Source organism: Vulpes lagopus, chromosome 6 (genome assembly GCF_018345385.1).
Source record: "Vulpes lagopus strain Blue_001 chromosome 6, ASM1834538v1, whole genome shotgun sequence".
In the NCBI taxonomy this organism is placed as follows: domain Eukaryota; kingdom Metazoa; phylum Chordata; class Mammalia; order Carnivora; family Canidae; genus Vulpes; species Vulpes lagopus.
Genome location: NC_054829.1, coordinates 24565496 through 24585952, shown reverse-complemented (window position 1 = coordinate 24585952; position 20457 = coordinate 24565496). Strand labels below are relative to the sequence as shown.

The window sequence follows — 20457 nt, the reverse complement described above, 5'->3', positions numbered from 1 at the left end:
ATGGAAACCATGCGTTTTTATACACTGATGAGTAAAACCAGCAGTTTTATTTATTTATTTTTAAAGATTTTATTTATTCATGAGAGACACAGAGAGAGAGAGAGAGGCAGAGACACAGGCAGAGGGAGAAGCAGGCTCCATGCCGGGAGCCCGATGTGGGACTCGATTCCGGGACTCCAGGATCACACCCTGGGCCGAAGGCAGGCGCTAAACCCCTGAGCCACCCAGGAATCCCCAAAACCAGCATTTTTAAAGAAGAAATCATTCTAAGTCAAAGCAGAGATCAGTAAACTTTTTTTTTTTTTTTTAATGGCCAGATAGTAAACACTTAAGGCTTTACACTTAAGGCCATAGACTCTCTGTGGCCACTACTCAGCTTTGCCATGGTAAAATGGAAACAGCCATAGACAATATGTAAGTGAATGAGTGTGGCTATTTTCCAGTGAAACTTTATTAAAAACGAGTGGCAGGCTGGATTTGTCTTACAAGCCCTAGTTTGCAGACCCCTGATTATAAGCAACAGAACCACTTGGAGGGCCCATTAAAACACCATCCCATTTCTGACTATGTAAGTTTGGGAATGGGGTTCAATTATTTCCATTTCTAACAACTTCCCCAGGTGATGCCAATGCTGCTCTTTGGGGGTCCACACTTTGAGAACCAGTGAGCTAGAGAGAAAGATTAGAAACATCTCCTCTTCAGTTATTTGTTTTCTGTCCTTTGGCAGGGAGACTGAATATGTTAAAATTTAGCGTTGCCCTTATAAAATTTCAGGCAGTCATTGTTTTATAGGAACTTTGTTTCCATCTTGTTCACTCCATCTACCACAGTCTCCTTATAAATAAGTTTTCCAAACTCGAAAACCTTCGTTCGCGTTTTTCTTATCAGGGTACATTCTGCTCAGCAGTCACTGCTCCCAGGATTCAAGTTTTATGGTGGACAAGAGATAAGTAACGGGACAGATTCCTCCCTCTTCATTTTTAATAATAATAGCCAACACTCAATAAGCACTGTGGCCCAAGCATGGTTTCAGGTGCTTTACATATACTAATTCATTTAACATGCATTTCAGGGTGGGCGAAGAAATCATAGAATCCTGATAGGCTAGGGGTGGTAAAATGAATCTGTTATGTCTTCCTCTATCCCAATGTGTGTCTTCTCTCTAGTTTACACTCATTGCTTCCCACTTCCTTCTCATTCTGGCTTTCCGCCCCTGAAGGAGAAGGATAAAAAACTTTCTTTCAGCTGAGTCGGGGGACTTTCTTGGGCAGCAGTGACTGCTGGTGACATCAGCATGAGTAGCCCTCCGTGCTGGGGGGCTGTGAGGAGGGCCGCACTGGCTGTGAGGCCCAACTGACCTGATTCTAATTGCCGACATTGAGCTGATGTTATTCTTGGCTCAGGACAGAGCGATTACTCAGTAGTTTCTGTTAAAGTGATCCTTTGTTAAACTTCTGCTCCCAGCCCCCCTTTCCTTCCCTCCCACTCTCTTCTCTGCCTCATCCAGACTGAAAAAAGACCAAAAAGCAGAAAAATTAAGGACATTTTGATGGCCAGGGCAGAACTGCTGAAATGTCTTTTAACAATAGAAGGGAGAAAGGGGGGATTTTAAGTACATCTTAATTTTTCACTGGTTCCATTCCCTATCCAGAGCCATTCAATTTTTAGTAGACTTAATTTTGAACATAGTGAGGTAACTCAAGGTAACTCATAGGAGAAAACTGTACATCCTGAACTCCTTTCATCCTTCCACTCCATCTTGTCCTTTACTTCCCCCTTTCCACCATGCTCCCTTTGCCAGACTGACCTAGATTCAGTAAGGGCAAACAGAAATGAATGTTCCTATAACAAGTGTGTGTGTGTGGGGGTGGGGGGGTGGGCAGCTCTGGGTTCACACCAAGGGGTCTTTCAGTAAGCTAGTACATCTTGAGTGCCATATGTAATGAGCTTTTTGCTAATGGTATGAGTGTCCATGCACAACCTCACAGGTGTGGAAAGGATTCCCATAATAAGCCCAGCCAAGTCTTGTTATACTGCTCCTAAAAGTCCATTGCATGTGTCTAGAAAAATTCTGCCCCCCTACTGGAGTGAATACTGTTTCTCCAAGCCTTCAGCTGCTGTGTGTTTGTTTTGTGGGGGAAGGGAAAGAGAGAAATTCAGCAGGCACCCGGGCTTTTCCAGGCAGCCAGCAATAACATGCTAGCTCCTCAGCATGGCACAAGGAGAGCAAGCAAACAGGCTGACTGTGCAGGGGGAGGCCTCTCTACATGCTTCTAACAGTATCCAGGAGGAAGATTGGACTGGGGATATTCAGGAGGAAGAGCTTGTCCATGTGTGCTTAAATTCCTAGAACATGATGGCCTGTCATAACTTACTGCCGATTCATTTTGTTTGTTGGGGTTTTTTGTTCCATTTTGTTTTCCCTTCTGACTTTTATCGGGAACTTATACAACACTTAGTTTCTGGATGATGATGATGGTGGTGATTGATTTTCCTAGAACCATTTGATTTAGTAGATTTTGCCAAGCCATCTCTTTTCTTCTTACCTAATAAAGGTACATTGAAAATATGTGAAATGACATATGCAAAACTACATTTAGCTGTTCGGGAAATAGGCCCTCTGGACAGGCTTTAGAGTCAGATAATCTTCTTGCTTCTGTCCAGCCCATGACTGGGACAGGCTATTCAAACTTCTGGACTTTAGTTTGCTTATGTCTGCTAAGGAGATGATAATACATATCTGTGGGTATCATGAGGATCATCTTTCTTAGGATGTTACCACGGATCCAGCACTGAACTGGGACTTTTATTTGTATTATCACATTGAGTCCTCCCAGTTATCCTTTTAATTAGCCCCATTTTACAGACAAAAAAAAAAGGTTAATCACTTAATGTGACTTTCTCAGGGTCACATAAATAATGAATGGAAGAGCTGATTTTTTTAACCCAGGTATGCCTGCAGGCATAGCATCCAGCCTCCAGCCTCCAGACTATCATGCTATGCTATATGCTACCATCCTGACAATATATTAAGGCATTCATTTATATTTTATATGTATATGTATGTATATGTATTAATCTATATGTATTATTACATAAATTTTAAGTTGCAGTTCATACATCCACAGGTGTACTTATTGACACCTGTAAAACTGTATTTGAGAAGTCCTCTTCAGATATTATAACTAGTCTGCTACTATTCATATCATATACACTGTCATAAAAGAGAAGGTCTACTAAACATATGTAAACTCAGGTCTAGACATTATCCCAAGTATCTCAGATTTTTAAAGAAACATCTTAGGAAAGTGTTCCTGGGCTTAAAACTCTTGGAAACATCCATATTTTACCCTCCTTTGTGTTATTATTTAGTAATAGGGTTAGGGATTATTGAGTTGCGCAGTATCATAAAATATGTTCTAGAAGTTTGAAGATTTGCAACACTTATGTGGGTTGTTTTGATAGCATAGGAATTATTTCTACAATTATCACGTTGCCCTTTCAACTCTGTTATTGTTGCTAGTCATAGTATTTTAATTTTATTTCTATGATAGTGTTTTCAAGAAGACTACTAGGAAATATGACTGGTGTCTACAAATGTGACTATCACATGTGATCATTTTGCATGATTACTATTAATGCTTACTTTTTCAGTTCCATATAAATCTGAATCTTAATACATTGTTGTAATATAGATATCAGTTCATCATGCTGATTCATCACATGCAGTAATAGAAATCCTCTGATTACCACCAGATTGTCTTCTAAATTGCTCCCAGAAAGTGCCCCTCTGGAATCTTGGAGGGAGGAAGGTGAGGTCAGGGAAGTGGACACAGAGTGAGTGCCTCCTGTGTGCTGGATGTAATACTATTTATCCCACTGATGAGGGAACTCAAAGAGTTAAAGTAACTTACACAAGGTTGCATAGCTAGTTAATTACAGAGATAATATTCAGACCCAATCAGAAGGCTCCGAAAGCCCTTTTCCATTCTACCTCCCTCCCTCTTGAGAGAAGTGACTCTTCATTTTCTTCTTGTTTTACACATTTATCATCAGTCAAATAAGCCATTCGAAATTTATTGATGCTGCTGCTACTATAGACCCATACATGCAAATTTTTTTAATTTTTTTAAATTCAATTAGCCAACATATAGGACATCATTAATTTCAGTTGCAGTATCCAGTAATTTTTCAGTTGCATATAACACCCAGTGCTCATTTTATCATGTGCCCATACACACAAATATAAAAGAGTTAGAGTCAATGTTATGAATCAAAGTATAGAACTCTGCTTGGTTGTGGTTATGTTAAAAGGCCACCTGCCAGCTGCTTGGGATCAACCTTATTTGTTGTATATCCTTAAAATGTGATTTTGCTACTGCTATATGACAACTGTTTTCATTCCCTGTCCTCACTCTATGACCCGTGGTTTGTTTCTGTTTGTCTGTGGGCATATGAGGAACCCAACGGCAGTAACTACGTGAGATAATGAAAGACCTCACTCTTAAATATAAAGAATCCCATCCATCTGAAATGAACACAGCCACAGGAAGAAGTCTAACAGATGGATGACAGCAAGTTCTATGCAAGATGCACAGTAGGCCAATCACGTGAGAGATTCTGAGCCAAATAAAACAAACCATACATTTGAAGGCAGAGACAAGTTAGATATTTATAAATTCTGAATTTAAAGTTGTAAGGGAAAAAAAAAATAAAGTTGTAAGGGAACTTAGAGGTTCTTGTCTGATTATTTTATTTTACTCATCAGGAGATGTAAGACACAGACACATTATCAGGAGAACAAGGACTCCGATATAGAAATAATAATACTAGCTAACGATGCTATGAATTACCTTTTTTTAACCAATTGAACTCTCAATCTGGGATCATTGCTGATCTTTTGAGTTATCTTTATGTAAATACATACATACATGTACACATACTTTAACTTTTAAAATCAATAACAAAAATTTCCTTACAGACAAATCCTTTTCAAGCTTTTCTTCTTGGAGTAGAGCTAGTGAAATCTGGGTCTTTTAAATGCATCTGATGAAAATTGGACACATTGCTAGGTTTGCTTTGTGTTTACTTTGGAAGGGAAATATGATTTCATGGATTTGCTCTAAAAGGGAGTCAGCATAGCACAACTAGGGAAGGCAGCATTATTATGGAATGGGGCTCTGAAATCAGACTCTGCATTCATGGATCCTAGGTTAGTACTTAGTAGCTGTGCCATCAGGAGCAAATGATAGATCCTTTTTGTGCCTTGGTTTCTTTCTCTGTATGTAGAAATGATGATGAGACCCACCTCAGTAGTTGGGAGGATTAAATGAGATAATAGCATTAAAATGTTTAGGGCAAACAATCCAATCATGAAATGGGCAAAAGACATGAAGAGAAATCTCACAGAGGAAGACATGGACATGGCCAACAAGCACATGAGAAAATGCTCTGCATCACTTGCCATCAGGGAAATACAAATCAAAACCACAATGAGATACCACCTCACACCAGTGAGAATGGGGAAAATTAACAAGGCAGGAAACAACAAATGTTGGAGAGGATGCGGAGAAAAGGGAACCCTCTTACACTGTTGGTGGGAATGTGAACTGGTGCAGCCACTCTGGAAAACTGTGTGGAGGTTCCTCAAAGAGTTAAAAATAGACCTGCCCTACGACCCAGCAATTGCACTGTTGGGGATTTACCCCAAAGATTCAGATGCAATGAAACGTCGGGACACCTGCACCCCGATGTTTCTATCAGCAATGGCCACAATAGCCAAACTGTGGAAGGAGCCTCGGTGTCCATCGAAAGATGAATGGATAAAGAAGATGTGGTTTATGTATACAATGGAATATTACTCAGCAATTAGAAACGACAAATACCCACCATTTGCTTCAACGTGGATGGAACTGGAGGGTATTATGCTGAGTGAAGTAAGTCAATCGGAGAAGGACAAACAGTGTATGTTCTCATTCATTTGGGGAATATGAATAATAGTGAAAGGGAATATAAAGGAAGGGAAAAGAAATGTTGGGAAATATCAGGAAGGGAGACAGAACACAAAGACTCCTAACTCGGGGAAACGAACTAGGGGTGGTGGAAGGGGAGGAGGGCGGGTGTTGGAGGGGAATGGGTGACGGGCACTGAGGTGGACACTTGACGGGATGAGCACTGGGTGTTTTTCTGTATGTTGGTAAATTAAACACCAATAAAAGTTAATTAAAAAAATAAAAAAAAAATAAAATTAATCTCTTGCAGACAAAAAAAATAAATAAATAAAATAAAATAAAATGTTTAGGGCAATGTTGACCATGGTAAAAAAGCTCAATAAAAATTCATAGCTCTTATTATGTGTTACTTTTTTTTCATTGTGGTAAAAACAACACACAACACAGCACAAATTTACCCTCTTAATAATTTTTAAGTATATGATGTAGTATATCATTCACTAGGAACATTGTTGTATAACAGATCAATAAAACTTCTTCATCTTGCTTGACTGAAACTCTGTACTCATTGAACAACTCCCTGTTTTCCCCTCCCCTTAGCCTCTGGGAACAACCATTCTACTTTGTGTTTCTATGAGTTTGATTACTTTAGATACCTCATATAAGTGGAATCATAAGAGTATTTCTCCTTTTCGTGACTGCTTATTTCACTTAGCATAATTTCCTGAAGGTTCATCCATGTTGTAGCATATTACAGGATTCCTTTCTTTTTCTTAAGGCTGAATAATATGCTTTTGTATGTATATACATTTTCTTTATCCATTCATCTATTGATAGGCATTTAGATTGCTTCCACATTTTAACTGTTGTGAATATCCTTCTGTGAATACAGTTGTGCAGATATCTGTTCTATTATGTATTACATTTATTTATTTATTTATTTATTTGAACACACAAGCAAGGGCAGGGGAAGGGGAGAGCAAGAATCTTTAAGTAGACTCCACATACTTAGTGCAGAGCCCAATGCGGGGCTTGATCTCATGACCCTGAGATCATGACCTGAGCTGAAACCAAGAGTTGCCTTCTTAACTGACTGAGCCACCCAGGCACCCCTCTTATCTATTACTTTTAACCTTAAATATACATAGCTTTATAATTTCAACTTGGGGGTTTTAGTTACCCACCACCCACCCCCATGTCAGAAGCAAATTGGTTAAAATGATATTAAAGAGGGTGTTTTAGAAGTTCAAGGCCATAAAGTATTAATTGGTTACTTTTTTTCCCCCTTAGATTTATTTGTTTGGACAATTGAAAATACAAGTTCATTCACAATTGCTAGAGGGAGATATGAGAAGAAAAAGTAGAAAGGATGATTAATACTATGATAAAATGATTAAAAGAATGATATCTGTAAAATTTTAGCATGTTTATCCAAAGGCATAAATGTCTTATAAAAAGAAAAAGAGTGGCATTAGCATCAAATTATGAGTCAGCTTTTCGTAGGACATATGCTGTTTCTTCACAGTAATCAAGGAAAGATAAGGACTGATGGAAATGTAATCAGACAACCTTACAAGGGGGCAGTTTGAGAATATATAGAAAAAAGATTTAAAACAAAAGCAGCAGCCACCTTCTGAGCTAGCTATTCTACTTCAAGGAAATTATTTTAAGGAAATGATCCAGCATATGCAAAAAGATATAAATAACATCAGAACACTGTTCTTAAATAGCAAAACAGACTGGTAACAACCTGAATGTGTGTGTGTGTGTGTGTGTGTGTGTGTGTGTGTGTGTGTAGTTTCAAAATACTAGTATAAGATTTGGAGGGGGCCTACTTTTTCCCCACTTAAAAATCTATTATGAACATATTTCCATAATTACTAATATAGGTATACTGTGTCAATTTATAGTATTCTGCTATTGGTGATTGGTAAGTAAATTATAATAAACCATAATAAAAAAATATGCAGCCATTAACAATAGTGATTGAGATTCACCCTTATAGATATGAAGAAGTGTTCAAGTTAGATATTTGAATGAAAAAAAGTCTCCAAAACAGTTGATATTGTATGCTCCTATTTTTGTAAGCCCATAGAAATACAGGTATATACATACAAAATAACTCCATATATACACAAAAATATCTAAGTGTTGCCAGAGGTTATCTTTGAAAGGACTTTTCAAATTATTTTCCTTTTTCTAATGAATACTTATTAAAGAAATTGACATGTTTCAAAAAAAAGACAACAAACCTTGGACTGCCAGCCTTCTGTGAATGTATGTGATCCATATTCAAACATTGCCGGGCATTGAAGGAGAAAAAAAAATAGAAAGCAAAGCAGAATCTATGCCACGAGTCTAAATTTGCCATCAGAATATCAACTCTACCAATGTAGGACTGCTGGTTCTGTTGTTAGAATGGGGGGGTGGGGGGCTGCTAGTGAGGGAAGCTCATGTCTGTGCCACCTTAGGGCTACTTGGTTTCACGGTTTTTCTGGTCATGGACTGCAAACCTGGCCTTAGCCAGCTGCCTCATGGTTGGACATCTTTGGTCATAACACACACCTGGTGCAAGATCAGTTCAATTGTCCTGATGCTATTGAAGAACCAACACAGAGACTACTGCTGGAATCTTTGGTTTTATCAGATCACAGAGTCTGAGGCTCAGGAGCATCTCTAAGTATCTGTTAATGACCAGCATCATTTCTCGTGTGTGCAAGTACCATTGACTTAGGAACTGTCTGAAACACAGTGGTTTTTGTTGGTGAATCACTTGTTGTGTACAGGTAAGCAGCTGTGTTCACACTGGAGAGTAGATCATTTGAATTAATAAGAGCCTTCAGTCTTTGTTGCTAAAGGAGACAGAGCCTCTCTGTTGATTTTAGAAATCAGAAGATATGCCAGAGAACTGGTGGTATCTTTGGCCACTCAAAGCCCTATCTCGGGTATTTGTGTCATCAGTCTCTCTCTCTCTCGCTCTCTCTGAACAGTAGCGTCTTCTGGGTTCCTGCCCCATCCCTATCAGGGCTATAGCACTGCTTCCTGGCCTTGTCCGCAGTACCAGAAGTTGTACTCTGTTTCTCTTGCTCAGCCTCCCGTCTTGTCCCAGCTGACAAACATTGTGAATGGAAGACAGCCAAGAACTCCATACAATGTGAGACAAAGGCCTTTTGGAAGCTTGCTTTTGCTAAAATAGAAACAGCTACCCTCACCCTCACCTTGGCCCCAAGTTTTTACAGCATCGTATGATTACACAAAAGACACAGTGTGTTCTTTGCATTGAACAGCTCTTGGCTGGTTGTAGTAAGGTGAGTGATTAGCATCTTACATGCTCAGGAAGATACACCATCCCAGTACTTAGTCTGCCAGAGAACAACATTCTAGAAGCAGTTTTGTGTACTATGTAATGGGAACTTTATCCAAGTGAGGATAAAATCTCAGTGGGGAGAATAATGCATAAAAATGCTCACTTTTCTGGAACCAAAGTAAAAGGGGTACAAAAAGACATTAACCCATTGAAGTAGAGGTTGACATTTCCGTACTTCATCTCCTCCCTTAATTAAAAAGAAATGAATTTAGAGTTTACACTACAAAGAGTTATCCAGCTCTGCTCTATCACCAACAAACCCAAGTAAAGACGAAAAGAAGTGTTTTTCTGGAAGGAATTTAAAAAAAAAAAAACCTCCCAGAATTTAATCTCTGAACAGTATTATCTTTCTAGTAAGAGAGCCCAGATCTTGCTTCCCCATAACCTTCCAAGTTACAGTCTGTGTTCTGTCTATCAGAAATTCCTCCTTCCCACCCACGAGTACCCTTCTGTTGTGGGAGAAGGAGGGCCTTTCTAGTCTTTGGCCTGGGGCCAAGCCAACCCTCAAACTGTGGTTTTCTCTTAGTCTCCTTACTGAAGCATGGCTGTTTCCCACACCCAATAAAGAAGCAAAAGTCTTGTATATGTTGACCAGGTCTTGAGTGGAGGCCAGTGCTTACACAGCTCTCACATTCCCAGGACACTGACTGATAATGGTGTAGCCCCCTTCCCGGTTGTTAACCCACAAGTGCATTGTGCTAGTATTGTGTTTCCAAACCTTACCTTTCTTAGAATCTATATAGAAGGAACTTTTTTTAAAAAAGATTTTATTTATTTATTCATGAGCGACACAGAGAGAGACAGAGACATAAGCAGAGGGAGAAGCAGGCTCCATGCAGGAAGGCCAATGTGGGACTCGATCCTGGGACTCCGGGATCATGCCCTGAGCCAAAGGCAGACAATCGCTGAGCCACCCAGGTGTCCCTAGAAGGAACTTAATCTAATTCTTCTTTCCATTTATGAATGAATATCAGGACAAAACAATTTATGTAATCTATTGTTGATGGAGTTGTAGAGTTGGGGCCAATACATGGTATGAGAGGCCTGGGGAAGCTGATTTCTGCCAACAGTCTAAATAAATTCATTTATATATCTGCTTTTCAGCATTGCCTCAGTACTTTCCTGGGTTTCTAATTACCAAATTTGATTTCTTTAATTCATTACACTTAGCCTTGGTTTTGGTGAAATACCTGGGAACTTGTATATTACTGACTCTTTGGAATACTGGATGGTACAGAATTGTGATCACTTCATTATCCACTCAGTGTATTAGAGTATGACTACTGAACAACTGAGAACCTAGCTTTTTCTTTCTTTCTTTCTTTCTTTCTTTCTTTCTTTCTTTCTTTCTTTCTTTTTTTTTTTTTTTTTTTTTTTTTTTTTTTTTTTTTTACTGTATGTGGAAAGAGTAGTACCTGTTCTTTTGAGATGCAGTGTATTTTTGTTAAGGTTTAAACAAGCATGACTCTTTGGTAGATTGAGGATTATATTTCAGCTCAGTTAGGATTCCATTTTGCTGCATCTAGTGGACCCCTCTCCCTGCCATGGCTTAACAAGTTAGGGATTTTTTTTACCCATATAATCAGAAATCTAGAGTTAGGCTCTCTGGAACTGTATGATACTGTCGGGAGCCCCATGCTTTTCCTGTCTTTATCCTCTGCAATCCTTAGGAAGAAACTTTCACCAGATACTAGCTAGATATCCATATTCTGAGTGGGAAGAACAGTAAAGGGCAAAAGTTGTGTCCTAACCCCGTTTGCCCCTTTTAAAAAAGAACTTTCCCGGAAACTGTACCTGGAGACTTCTGTTTACATCTCAGAACTGTGTCACGTGGTTATTTGTAAGTACAGGAGAGATTGGTAAATACAATTTTTTAGCTGGGCACACATCATTACCCAAACAAATAAGGGCAGTATTACTAGGAATAAAGACAGAAATGTTAGTATCCAGGCCAGTGACAGCCTCCTAAGCAATAAATCCTCCTAATTGCTTTTATTTTGTTATTTGACTGGTCTTATCACTATGGAACATCAATGTGTAAGGGCTTGCCACAAAATCTGCATCTAGGATGATAAGTTATTTTTGTTTGGGATCTGCAGAAGGGCTTACTTACATTTTGTGGCTGAGTATAAGCTGAACACAAAAAATACACTAGGCCTGATTCAAAGTCCAGAGAATGCTCCTGTTATAAGATTACATCTCTTCGTAAACACAAACTTGCCTGTTTTCTTGTTATAGGAATTTGGTAGTTGCTAAAAAAATAAAATAAATAAAATAAAAAAGGTGAAGAATGGTTATAATGAGTTTTGCTATTTGCATTCATGGGGTAGATGTTTATTAAGCACCTTTTATGTAAAAGGCATTCTACTAGGCACTATGAGTGAAAAAAAAAAATTAGATCTCAATCCAGCCATCTCCAGTGTGCATTGTCCAGAAGGAAAGAAAAGTACATACATCAGTGGCTGTAATACAAGGTAGAATGTGCTAAGTATGATAAGACACATACAAATAAATTGTTAGAAGCATTCAGAAGAGGAAAAGATTACTTCTGCCAGAGAGAATTGAGTAAATATGATCTGGGGAACCTAAACATATGTTTTCATTTTAAGAGTTTGCTTTCACATCTAGTGAGCATCATCATAGGACTAGAAAAATATGTTGAAAAGTACATAACCAACTGGCATTCACAGATCATTACAGATAGGCAGACTTGCATGTCATCCCATCCTTTAGTTCCTCAGTAAACTGAGGTAGAGGATTGGGGAGGAATGGAGCATTTGGTGAGTGTCTACTGTGAGCCTTGTATTTGGTCTATTAAAAGAATCCTTTATTGAATGCCTAGACTAGATTTACATATGTGATCTTCATTTAATCCTCAATAATCCAGCAAAGTAATTGTAATTACCTACGAGGAAGCTAAAGGTGAGAGAAGTTCAGTAACTTAAAAAAGTCACCCAGTTTATAAGTGACAGATCCTACATTGAGCCCAGGCATAATTGACTGCAAAGCCATGCTATTTTCCACTTAACTGAGTCTTTGTTTTTTACTGATGACCAAATCTGGATTTGTAGGCATAGTAAGTATTGAAGAGTGAGCTCCTTCTTCAACCCTCCCTAATAGTGAGTCCTGTACCCACCTGGTTGAAACTTGGGTGCCATTTGGATACTTTGACTTGTACTCAGAGTTAGATTTGTTACCTGCTTAAATCTTATGAGAATTTGACTTTCTCTTGACTTTGAATAATTTATTTTTGTACAAAATTACTGCACATAGATGGTACAAAATTCAAAAAGATATAAATGATGTATGCTTTCTCCTGGACCCCCAGCTAACTAGTTTTTCTCCATTGAGGTTACTAGTTTTTTCATATATCCTTTCTGAATTGTTCTGTGCAGATTCCAGCCTTATGTGTATGTGTGTGTGTTTCTGTGTGTTTGTGTATCTGATACATGTATGGCTTTGCATATTCTTTTTTCTTTTTACAAAAATGGGAGCTTACTATACTCACACTGGTCTGATATTGCTCTTTTTATTCATTTTTTATTTGCGTTTAGATGTCCCAGCAAGATTTTTTAACAAAAGAAAAACTCGGTGACCTTGAAATATAGTTGTCACCTTGGCAACATGTACTGAATAGATGTTCTAAGAGCCCGTTGCTAACAATGGCCATTCTTCCTCTGATACTCATCCAGTGAATTTGTCCTATGGATGTAGAGCTAGCTCTTCAGCCCTCATTCTGATCTCTACAGTCTCTTCCCCAGCCAGAATGAGGCACCTTTCCTTCCTTCCTTCCTTCCTTCCTTCCTTCCTTCCTTCCTTCCTTCCTTCCTTTTTCTTTCTTTTTCTTTTCTTTTCTTTTCTTTTCTTTTCTTTTTTTTTCTTTCTTTTCTTTCTTTTCTTTTCCTTTTTTCCTTCTTTCTTTCTTTCTTTCTTTCTTTCTTTCTTTCTTTCTTTCTTTCTTTCTTTCTTTCTCTTTCTTTCTTCTTTTGAACAAAAATACTGATAGAGGCCTGAATGAGGCATCTTTCAATCTAAACTCACATGTTGGGATGTAGTAGTGAAAATAGAAACATACAGTAGCCCTTTCCTGCCTCACTCCTTCCTTCCGGGTGAATGTCTCCTCAGATATGGAGCTGGTGCTTGAAAGGAATGGATTTGTTTTTCAGTCTACTTGCTGCATTCTTTGGTTACTTGCCCTCGGAAGGCTGGCCAGAGTAGAATCAGGGCTTCTGTGTCCTCTTAGACCATCCAGAGACCTTCCCATGTGTACACATAACCCCTTTCCCCCTAGTGTCAACCTCTTGGCTTTGCCCACGGGCTTGGGTCTTTCTTTGTTCCCCTTCTTTGGATCAGAGATGGAGGCAAGTGAAGAGCTCTTCAGTTTCCCCTTTGGACAATTTGCAGGGATGAAGAACATGTCAGTCAGATTGGTCCATTCAAAAATGCTCTGACCCTCTTCTATCTTTGAAATTGCTTTGTTCTTTGTCAGGCCTGTCCATCAAACACATTTACTCAACCCAGGATTCTTTGATCCCCCTCATACCTGCCTAGCCCAGGACTTTTGGACATATTTCCCTGAAATGGGACATTCCAAGGCATGAGTATAGAAGGATTGGTTAACATTTTACTAAAGCTACCCAGTTTATCTTTTATATCTTAAAAAATAAGTCATAAAAGACAGTACTAATAAAGTCTGTCTAGAAGGTGAATGTTTTCTAAGAGCATCTGATCTTATTCCTTTAGGCCTGGCCATAAGGAAATGACATTTCTCCCATGTCTCTTTAAATGTAGTGTCTACAGATGGAAATCAATTCCCAGAAATCCTGTTAATAAAAAAACAAACAAAACCTTGTGTATTTTGTCAATTTTATTATTTTTCTCCTAGAATTATTTCACATTTAAAGCTTTTATAATGCATGCATATTGAAAGCACTAATAGTATTGAATGATCAGTAACAAAATCTGTGACCCCAAAAAAACCAATTTCTAATGAGTTAAATAAGTTGTAAGAATTTTTTAAGCATCTACTTGAGAAAGTATACATTTACATACTAACTACAGACATATGTTGGTGTTTGTGATATTTAGATGGTGATTTTTAGGTCTTTATTGATTTGTAGGCTTACCCTCTGAGCAAATATACTTTTGTGTTGATCTTATATTCATTTAATAACTAGTATTCAGATAGTAATTCTACTTTGAAAGTGTTTTATGTTATTTTTTAAAAATATTTTATTTTTAAGTAATCTCTACACCCAACATGGGGCTCGAACCTGTCCCTGAGATCAAGAGTTGTATGCTCTACCAACTGAGCCAGCCAGGTGCCCCTGAAAGTGTTTCAAAATGTAAAGTCTAGTGTCAATCTTTAGGTCAACAAAGTGTTACTATTTCAGAATTCTACAAACAGCCCTCAAGGCCATGCATGTAGTCCGGCTTTTCTGTTCCAGCCTCCTCTCTGCATCCATTCTGCTCACTATACCCTTGTCAAACTGGCTTCTTCCCACTCCTCAAATGTGTAAACCTTCTAGAGGAGTTCAGAGTCATCTGAGTAGGCTGGAGTTGAGTCAGGCTTCAAGCCACTTTTTGTTTTGTGCATTATTCCTAGTGCTTGACACCCAGTAGAAGACATTCATTAAATATTTGTTGAATTTAAGAATGAAGGAAACTTAGGCTAAGAGAGACCAAATGCTTTTCTGATTGCTGCAGTGGATAATACATAATACCCAGATAACCCTGATTCCTAGCTCAGTGCACTTCCAGTGAGACCATTTCAACTCTGTGCTTCCAGAGATTTTCCCCCCTCTGAATGTAGACCTGTGCTGGCATTATTAGAGAAATATTTCCTTTCCCCTTTCCTGAGCAGTAGTGTCCCTTCTCCTTTTGTCTCACTTGAGGATTACAAGCCATTCACTTACAGCAAATGAGTTAGAAGGACATCCCCTTGACCTTTTTTTCTTTCTTTTTCTTATAGGCCATCTTTGGCAGCCAGACACTATCTAACTCCAATTTATGGACAATAAATAATGGTGCAGCTGGTAGAATTTCAAGTGCCACGGCTAGTGGCCAGAAGCCAACCACTCTGCCACAAAAAGTGGTGCCACCTCCAAGCTCTTCCTCCTCACTGGTCCCCAAGCCCCCAGCCAATCACAAACAAATCCTCAGAAAGATGACATCCCAGAGAGTCTCCAAGTAAGTCCTCCTCAATCTTTTGTTCAGTTTCTCCCGAGTTGTAGTAGTTCTGTGCTAAGAGTACTCTTCATTTATGAGGCCTTCAAAACCATTTGTACATCAAAGACAAGAACTCCTGATAGGGTGCCACAGGTTAACTCTGGTTCTCAGCCTGAGCTACAGGTCAGAATCCCCTGGGGAGTCAGTGAACCACGCCAAAGTAGGCACTGCCTACCCTGTGGGAGGGACAGGTGCTGCTCTCAGGTTCCCTGGGGATTGTGATGAGGGCTAACACAGGGTTCAGGATCATTGCTGATGATCCTCCAGCCTCTGGCAGGAACTACGATCAGCTAACACTGCTGAACTGTGGGCTTGGAGATGGGAAATGAAAGCTTCTTCCCAATCTCTTCTTTTCTGGATCTTTCTACAGAGTCAGATCTTTGCAGTTGTGTATAAAATTCAGTACCACCCCACCCACCCTTGTTTGTCATTTACTTGTAGGTATTTGAATGGAAAGACCTTAGAATGGGATTTTATGGGTGGTGGTGGGGTAGGGGATTAACTCACTGACATTAGTCCACAGGCTCTGTAGAGCAACTTGTTTCTAATACCTTTTGCCCATTTTACCTCAGAAAGACGTTCCCATGCCTCAATCAATTTTTTTCAGATTACACCCTTCACTCTTATTTCCAGCCGTATTTTAGCTAGCGAACCAGAAATAAGACTAATAAAGAGTGTTAGTTCTAATGGCCCTTCTCCGTTTAAAATTGGGAAACTTTTCAAAGATGCCGATAAGAAGCAAGCATTCCCTGATGGATAAACACATAGAGGGGGTGAGGGAGTTTGGGTTTTTCTCTTGCTCTCATTAAGTCTCCTCGTTCATTTGTCCCTCGCAAAATCAATTTTAGTTGTAATAACCAGTCGTAGGATGTAGAAAAAGCAGTTCCTCTTTTTTCCCCCTTGGACAGGGAATCAAATTCTGGATTTGGATAGAAAACAGTCCCTTGTGACTTTTAATTATACTGCTGCCATTATTCATCTGTCCAACAAATACTTATTCCATGCCTACTAAGTGCTATTGTAGGAATAATTGGCATTGTAATGACTTTACAGAACTCTCTGGAGCACTAGGGAGGGGTAGTCAGAAGGGGGCAGTTCGTGGTCAAGGCCAAGAGCACAGTAAGAAGGAAGATGTATGGCTCCTCACCCTGGCAAGAGTAGAATCGAGTCCTTCAGGTTGCAGCCTCTGGTACCAAACTGCCTGTACTCACACCCTCATCCACAGTTTACTACCTGAAGACCTTTGGCAAGTTGCAAGTTACTTAATCTGTTAGCCCCACTTTTCCAATTCTGAAGTGGCGATAATAAACAGTATCTGCTTTATACGCCATTGATAATATTAGCAGAGTTAATACCTGTACATAGAACAAGAATCTAGCACACGTAAGAAGTCCGTGAGCATTAGTTACCATCATAAGCATTCCAAAACCATGCTCTGTTTCACAGGTTCGAAGCTCACAGTTGGGTAGGAAAATCAGTGAGTCAGATATGAATGTTGAATTTGCCAGTGTGCTCCCTAGTTGTGGATCCTCGGAGAATTGCCAGTACCCTGAGAGGGCCCTTGGTGGCCTGTGTGGTGGCTAGCTAGTCTGCTGGTGAGGAGGTGGGCTCTGGCAGCAGGCAGTGGGGCTGGACGTTCGAAGGTGCTGTTCACTGCCCTGAACTCACTGCTGGCAGGAAAACTCTTCAGCCTTTCGAGATGGAACTGCAGCTCTGTGGACAAACTTTGCTGCATTTTTGTGGTTTCTTCTCTCTGACAGGCAGGAGTGTGGGAAAACCGGAAACAGCTCAGCACCAAAAATGCACAGAAGGGGGGAAAAGCAAGATTTCTTCAGAATTTAAGAAATATAATCCAAGTATCAAAAGGCATGCTGTAAGGCGTTGTTCCAGGAAATAGTTTCCAATTTGCCTTTAAAATTCTAGCACAAGTCTCTGAAGCTAAATAAGTTAGTACTAATGGAGACCTTAATGTTCTCTCACTCATGTATAAAATGTACAGTGTTACGAGGGCCCCACTGTTTTTAATATTCTTCTGACTTTTAGGTTCTTATTGACCTGACTTTGTTCTTATCTGACCTGACTCAACAAAAAGTTCCCTCTAAAAAGTATTTGGATAAAGTTTTTTTTTTTTTTTTTAAATAACCTTTTTAGGGATCCCTGGGTGGCGCAGCGGTTTGGTGCCTGCCTTTGGCCCAGGGCGCGATCCTGGAGACCCGGGATCGAGTCCCACATCGGGCTCCCGGTGCATGGAGCCTGCTTCTCCCTCTGCCTGTGTCTCTGCCTCTCTCTCTCTCTCTCTCTCTGTGACTATCATAAATAAATTTAAAAAATTAAAAAATAAATAAATAACCTTTTTATTTTATAATAATTTCAGACTTAGAGGAAATTTACAAAGATAGTACACATAAAAATAAGAAAACCCAGTTTTCCCCATTGTTAACTTAATGTATCAGCATGACACATGTGAAGAAGGTGCTGTACTGAGAAACTGTCAGTGGTACATTATTATGAACTATAAAGTCCATACCTCATTTCGACTGAAGTCATTATTAATCTAGAAAAACCTTTGATGGTTCCTGAAATTAGGATCCTTCTTTCTGTTCTAAAGTAATTCATGCTCCCAGCCATTCTAGCAAGTTACTTAATGTTTATGTAACTTCTTTTCCTATTTAAAATAGGGATGATAATAGTACCTGCCCCATAGGATTGTTAAGAGAAATAAATGAATTAATATCAAGCACACATACGATGCCTGGAGCATAATATATATTGAATAAGTGTTAGGCATTACTATATCATCCTTAGGTTAATACTAGAATGGCGATTCAATAAATTTTCACATAACTTTTTACTTTCTTTCTGCAAGATATGTTGCTTCATTTGGTAGGAGCTCATTTCAGCCTTTATTCTGGCTCAGTTCAGATTAATCAGGAACCCTCAGTTCTGAGTGGTGATACTGAGTCACACTCAGGAATGCCATAGTTGCCCCAAGAGACACAACTAATGAGAAGTTGTAATGAGCTATTGACTGTGCCAAGCCCTGTGTTTTTGGGTTGAACTTCAAACTTCTCCTAGCACAGAAGTTGGCATTGGACAAATATAGAAGCAATTTCCAAGAGCATCAAAGTTTCCACATCCTAGAGGATTGAGTTTAGAGAACAATAGAACATAAAAGATGGAATGTCGTTTGGATGTTGGTGCAAAGGGAGTTGAGAATCAGAACAGTGGGGTCCTATTTCTTTATGATAATATTCAAGTGACTTTTCCCTCTAAAGGTTTCAGTTTCCCATCTGAAAAAAAAAAAAAAAAACCACTGTCCCCACTGAATAATTAACCAGAATAACTTGTTTTCTGTCTATTCTGTTGAAAGTTTTTTATGAGCACATTCGTTTTTTAATTCTGTTGCTTTATAGCCATTTCCTCATCCCTGTTTGGCCCAGAAGTTCTTTGTTATAGTTCTCAAATTCATACACTTCTATTTCTCTTAGCTAGATCTCCTTGGTCAGGTCTGTGAAGAGAATGATTTAGACTTTTTTCTCCTTTCCATAGTGCCAGGAACCTTTCTTGACTTTCCTCTCTAGTGTTTCCACACGTCATAATTTAGTACCCACTTCAGATCCTCCTTTTGCAACTATTTCTGGTATTTCTTCCAATCAGCTGAACTAAGGGGGATGACAGTCTAGGAGCAACTACATGCTTATGACCTGTGTCTTCCTTGTACATGACCTTTTTCTCAGAGCCAGAATTGTACTCTCCAGGAAATAGAAAGAAACCTGAGGGGATTAAAGTTTGCCAGGGACGTGGGCAAAACTCACAGACTAGAGATGACAGGGAAGGGCAGAATCAAAGCCGTGGTACCTGGGGCTTCTCTAAAGAAAGAAAAATACAGAAGAAACACCGGACCTAATGAAAGTGCTTTGCTTTAAATAGCTGGAATTACCTTTCCTTGCCCATGTTTTAGGATATTCTGCATCAGGGTGCCCTCAGCAGAAATGGAAGGTGACTGCTTGTTCTATGTCAGCACCCAGGACAGTGGTGTTTGTTAATGGCTGCTCAGCATCGGGAAGGGAGGAAAGAGGCCAGGAACCCAGCAGCGTATTGAGACCTGTACCAACCAGTTCATGGGACCTGAACTTGTTGTGTAAGCAATATGATGAAAGATGCTCAGAGGTTAATGTCAGACAAATATAAAAATGGGAGAGGTTAACATCAGACAAATATAAAAATGAGGATCAGGGTAAAAAAAATACCTATCTTTTTAACATATGAGTCATTAATGTGAGATAAAGTGATCCAGAGTTAAAATGATCCAAAAGTAGGTCCTTGATATGAGGATACAAGGTGTCGTATTATAGCTAACCATCTTCTGTCAGCCTTTCAGCCTTTTTTATTATGTGTAATTTCAAGAAATACAATCAAATCTGTGGCATATCCATCCTTAAATACAGGATTCTCTAAATTATGCATTTCTGGGGTGCCTCAGTGGGTCAGTTGGTTATACGTCTGCCTTTGGCTCCGGTCTTGATCTTGGAGTTTTGGGATCAATCCCCACATCAAGCTCCTTGCACAATGGAGAGCCTGCTTCTCCCTGTCCTTCTGTCTACTGCTCTGCCTGCTTGTATGCTCTCTCTCTCTCTCTCTCTCTGTCAAATGAATAAATAAAACCCTTTAAAAAAATAAATTATGCATTTCCAAAACATATAATTATAAACTTTTAGTGCTAAAAGATAAAAGACTGCTGGCATAGTAAAACGCTGTGAGTGTAGCAAGGAACACAGGTGGTCAGTGGCAGAGCCAAAGCCAGATCTGTGTCACCTACCATGCTAACCCCAGACTCTTCCCAGTAGACCACCAATTTCAAAGGCCCCCCACCAACCAACTCAGATCCATTTTGTACAGCAAATGACAGGT

At 39.3% G+C, this 20457-nt stretch overlaps 1 protein-coding gene across 17 annotated transcripts in view; it reads left to right on the top strand.

Annotated features, from left to right (window-relative positions):
* Positions 1-20457, top strand: part of TTLL5 (tubulin tyrosine ligase like 5) — a 268339-nt gene that overhangs the window by 188096 nt on the left and 59786 nt on the right. For 16 of the 17 annotated variants that reach the window (XR_005988409.1, XR_005988410.1, XM_041758913.1 and 13 more), the window contains one exon: positions 15290-15507. The exons of the other annotated variant lie outside the window; for it this stretch is intronic. Coding sequence is in view for 14 of the 16 variants with exons in the window: in XM_041758913.1 (XP_041614847.1) it covers positions 15290-15507 (218 nt within the window). In the remaining 2 variants the exon portion in view is untranslated. The remainder of the gene's footprint in view (positions 1-15289; positions 15508-20457) is intronic. 17 annotated transcript variants of the gene reach the window in all.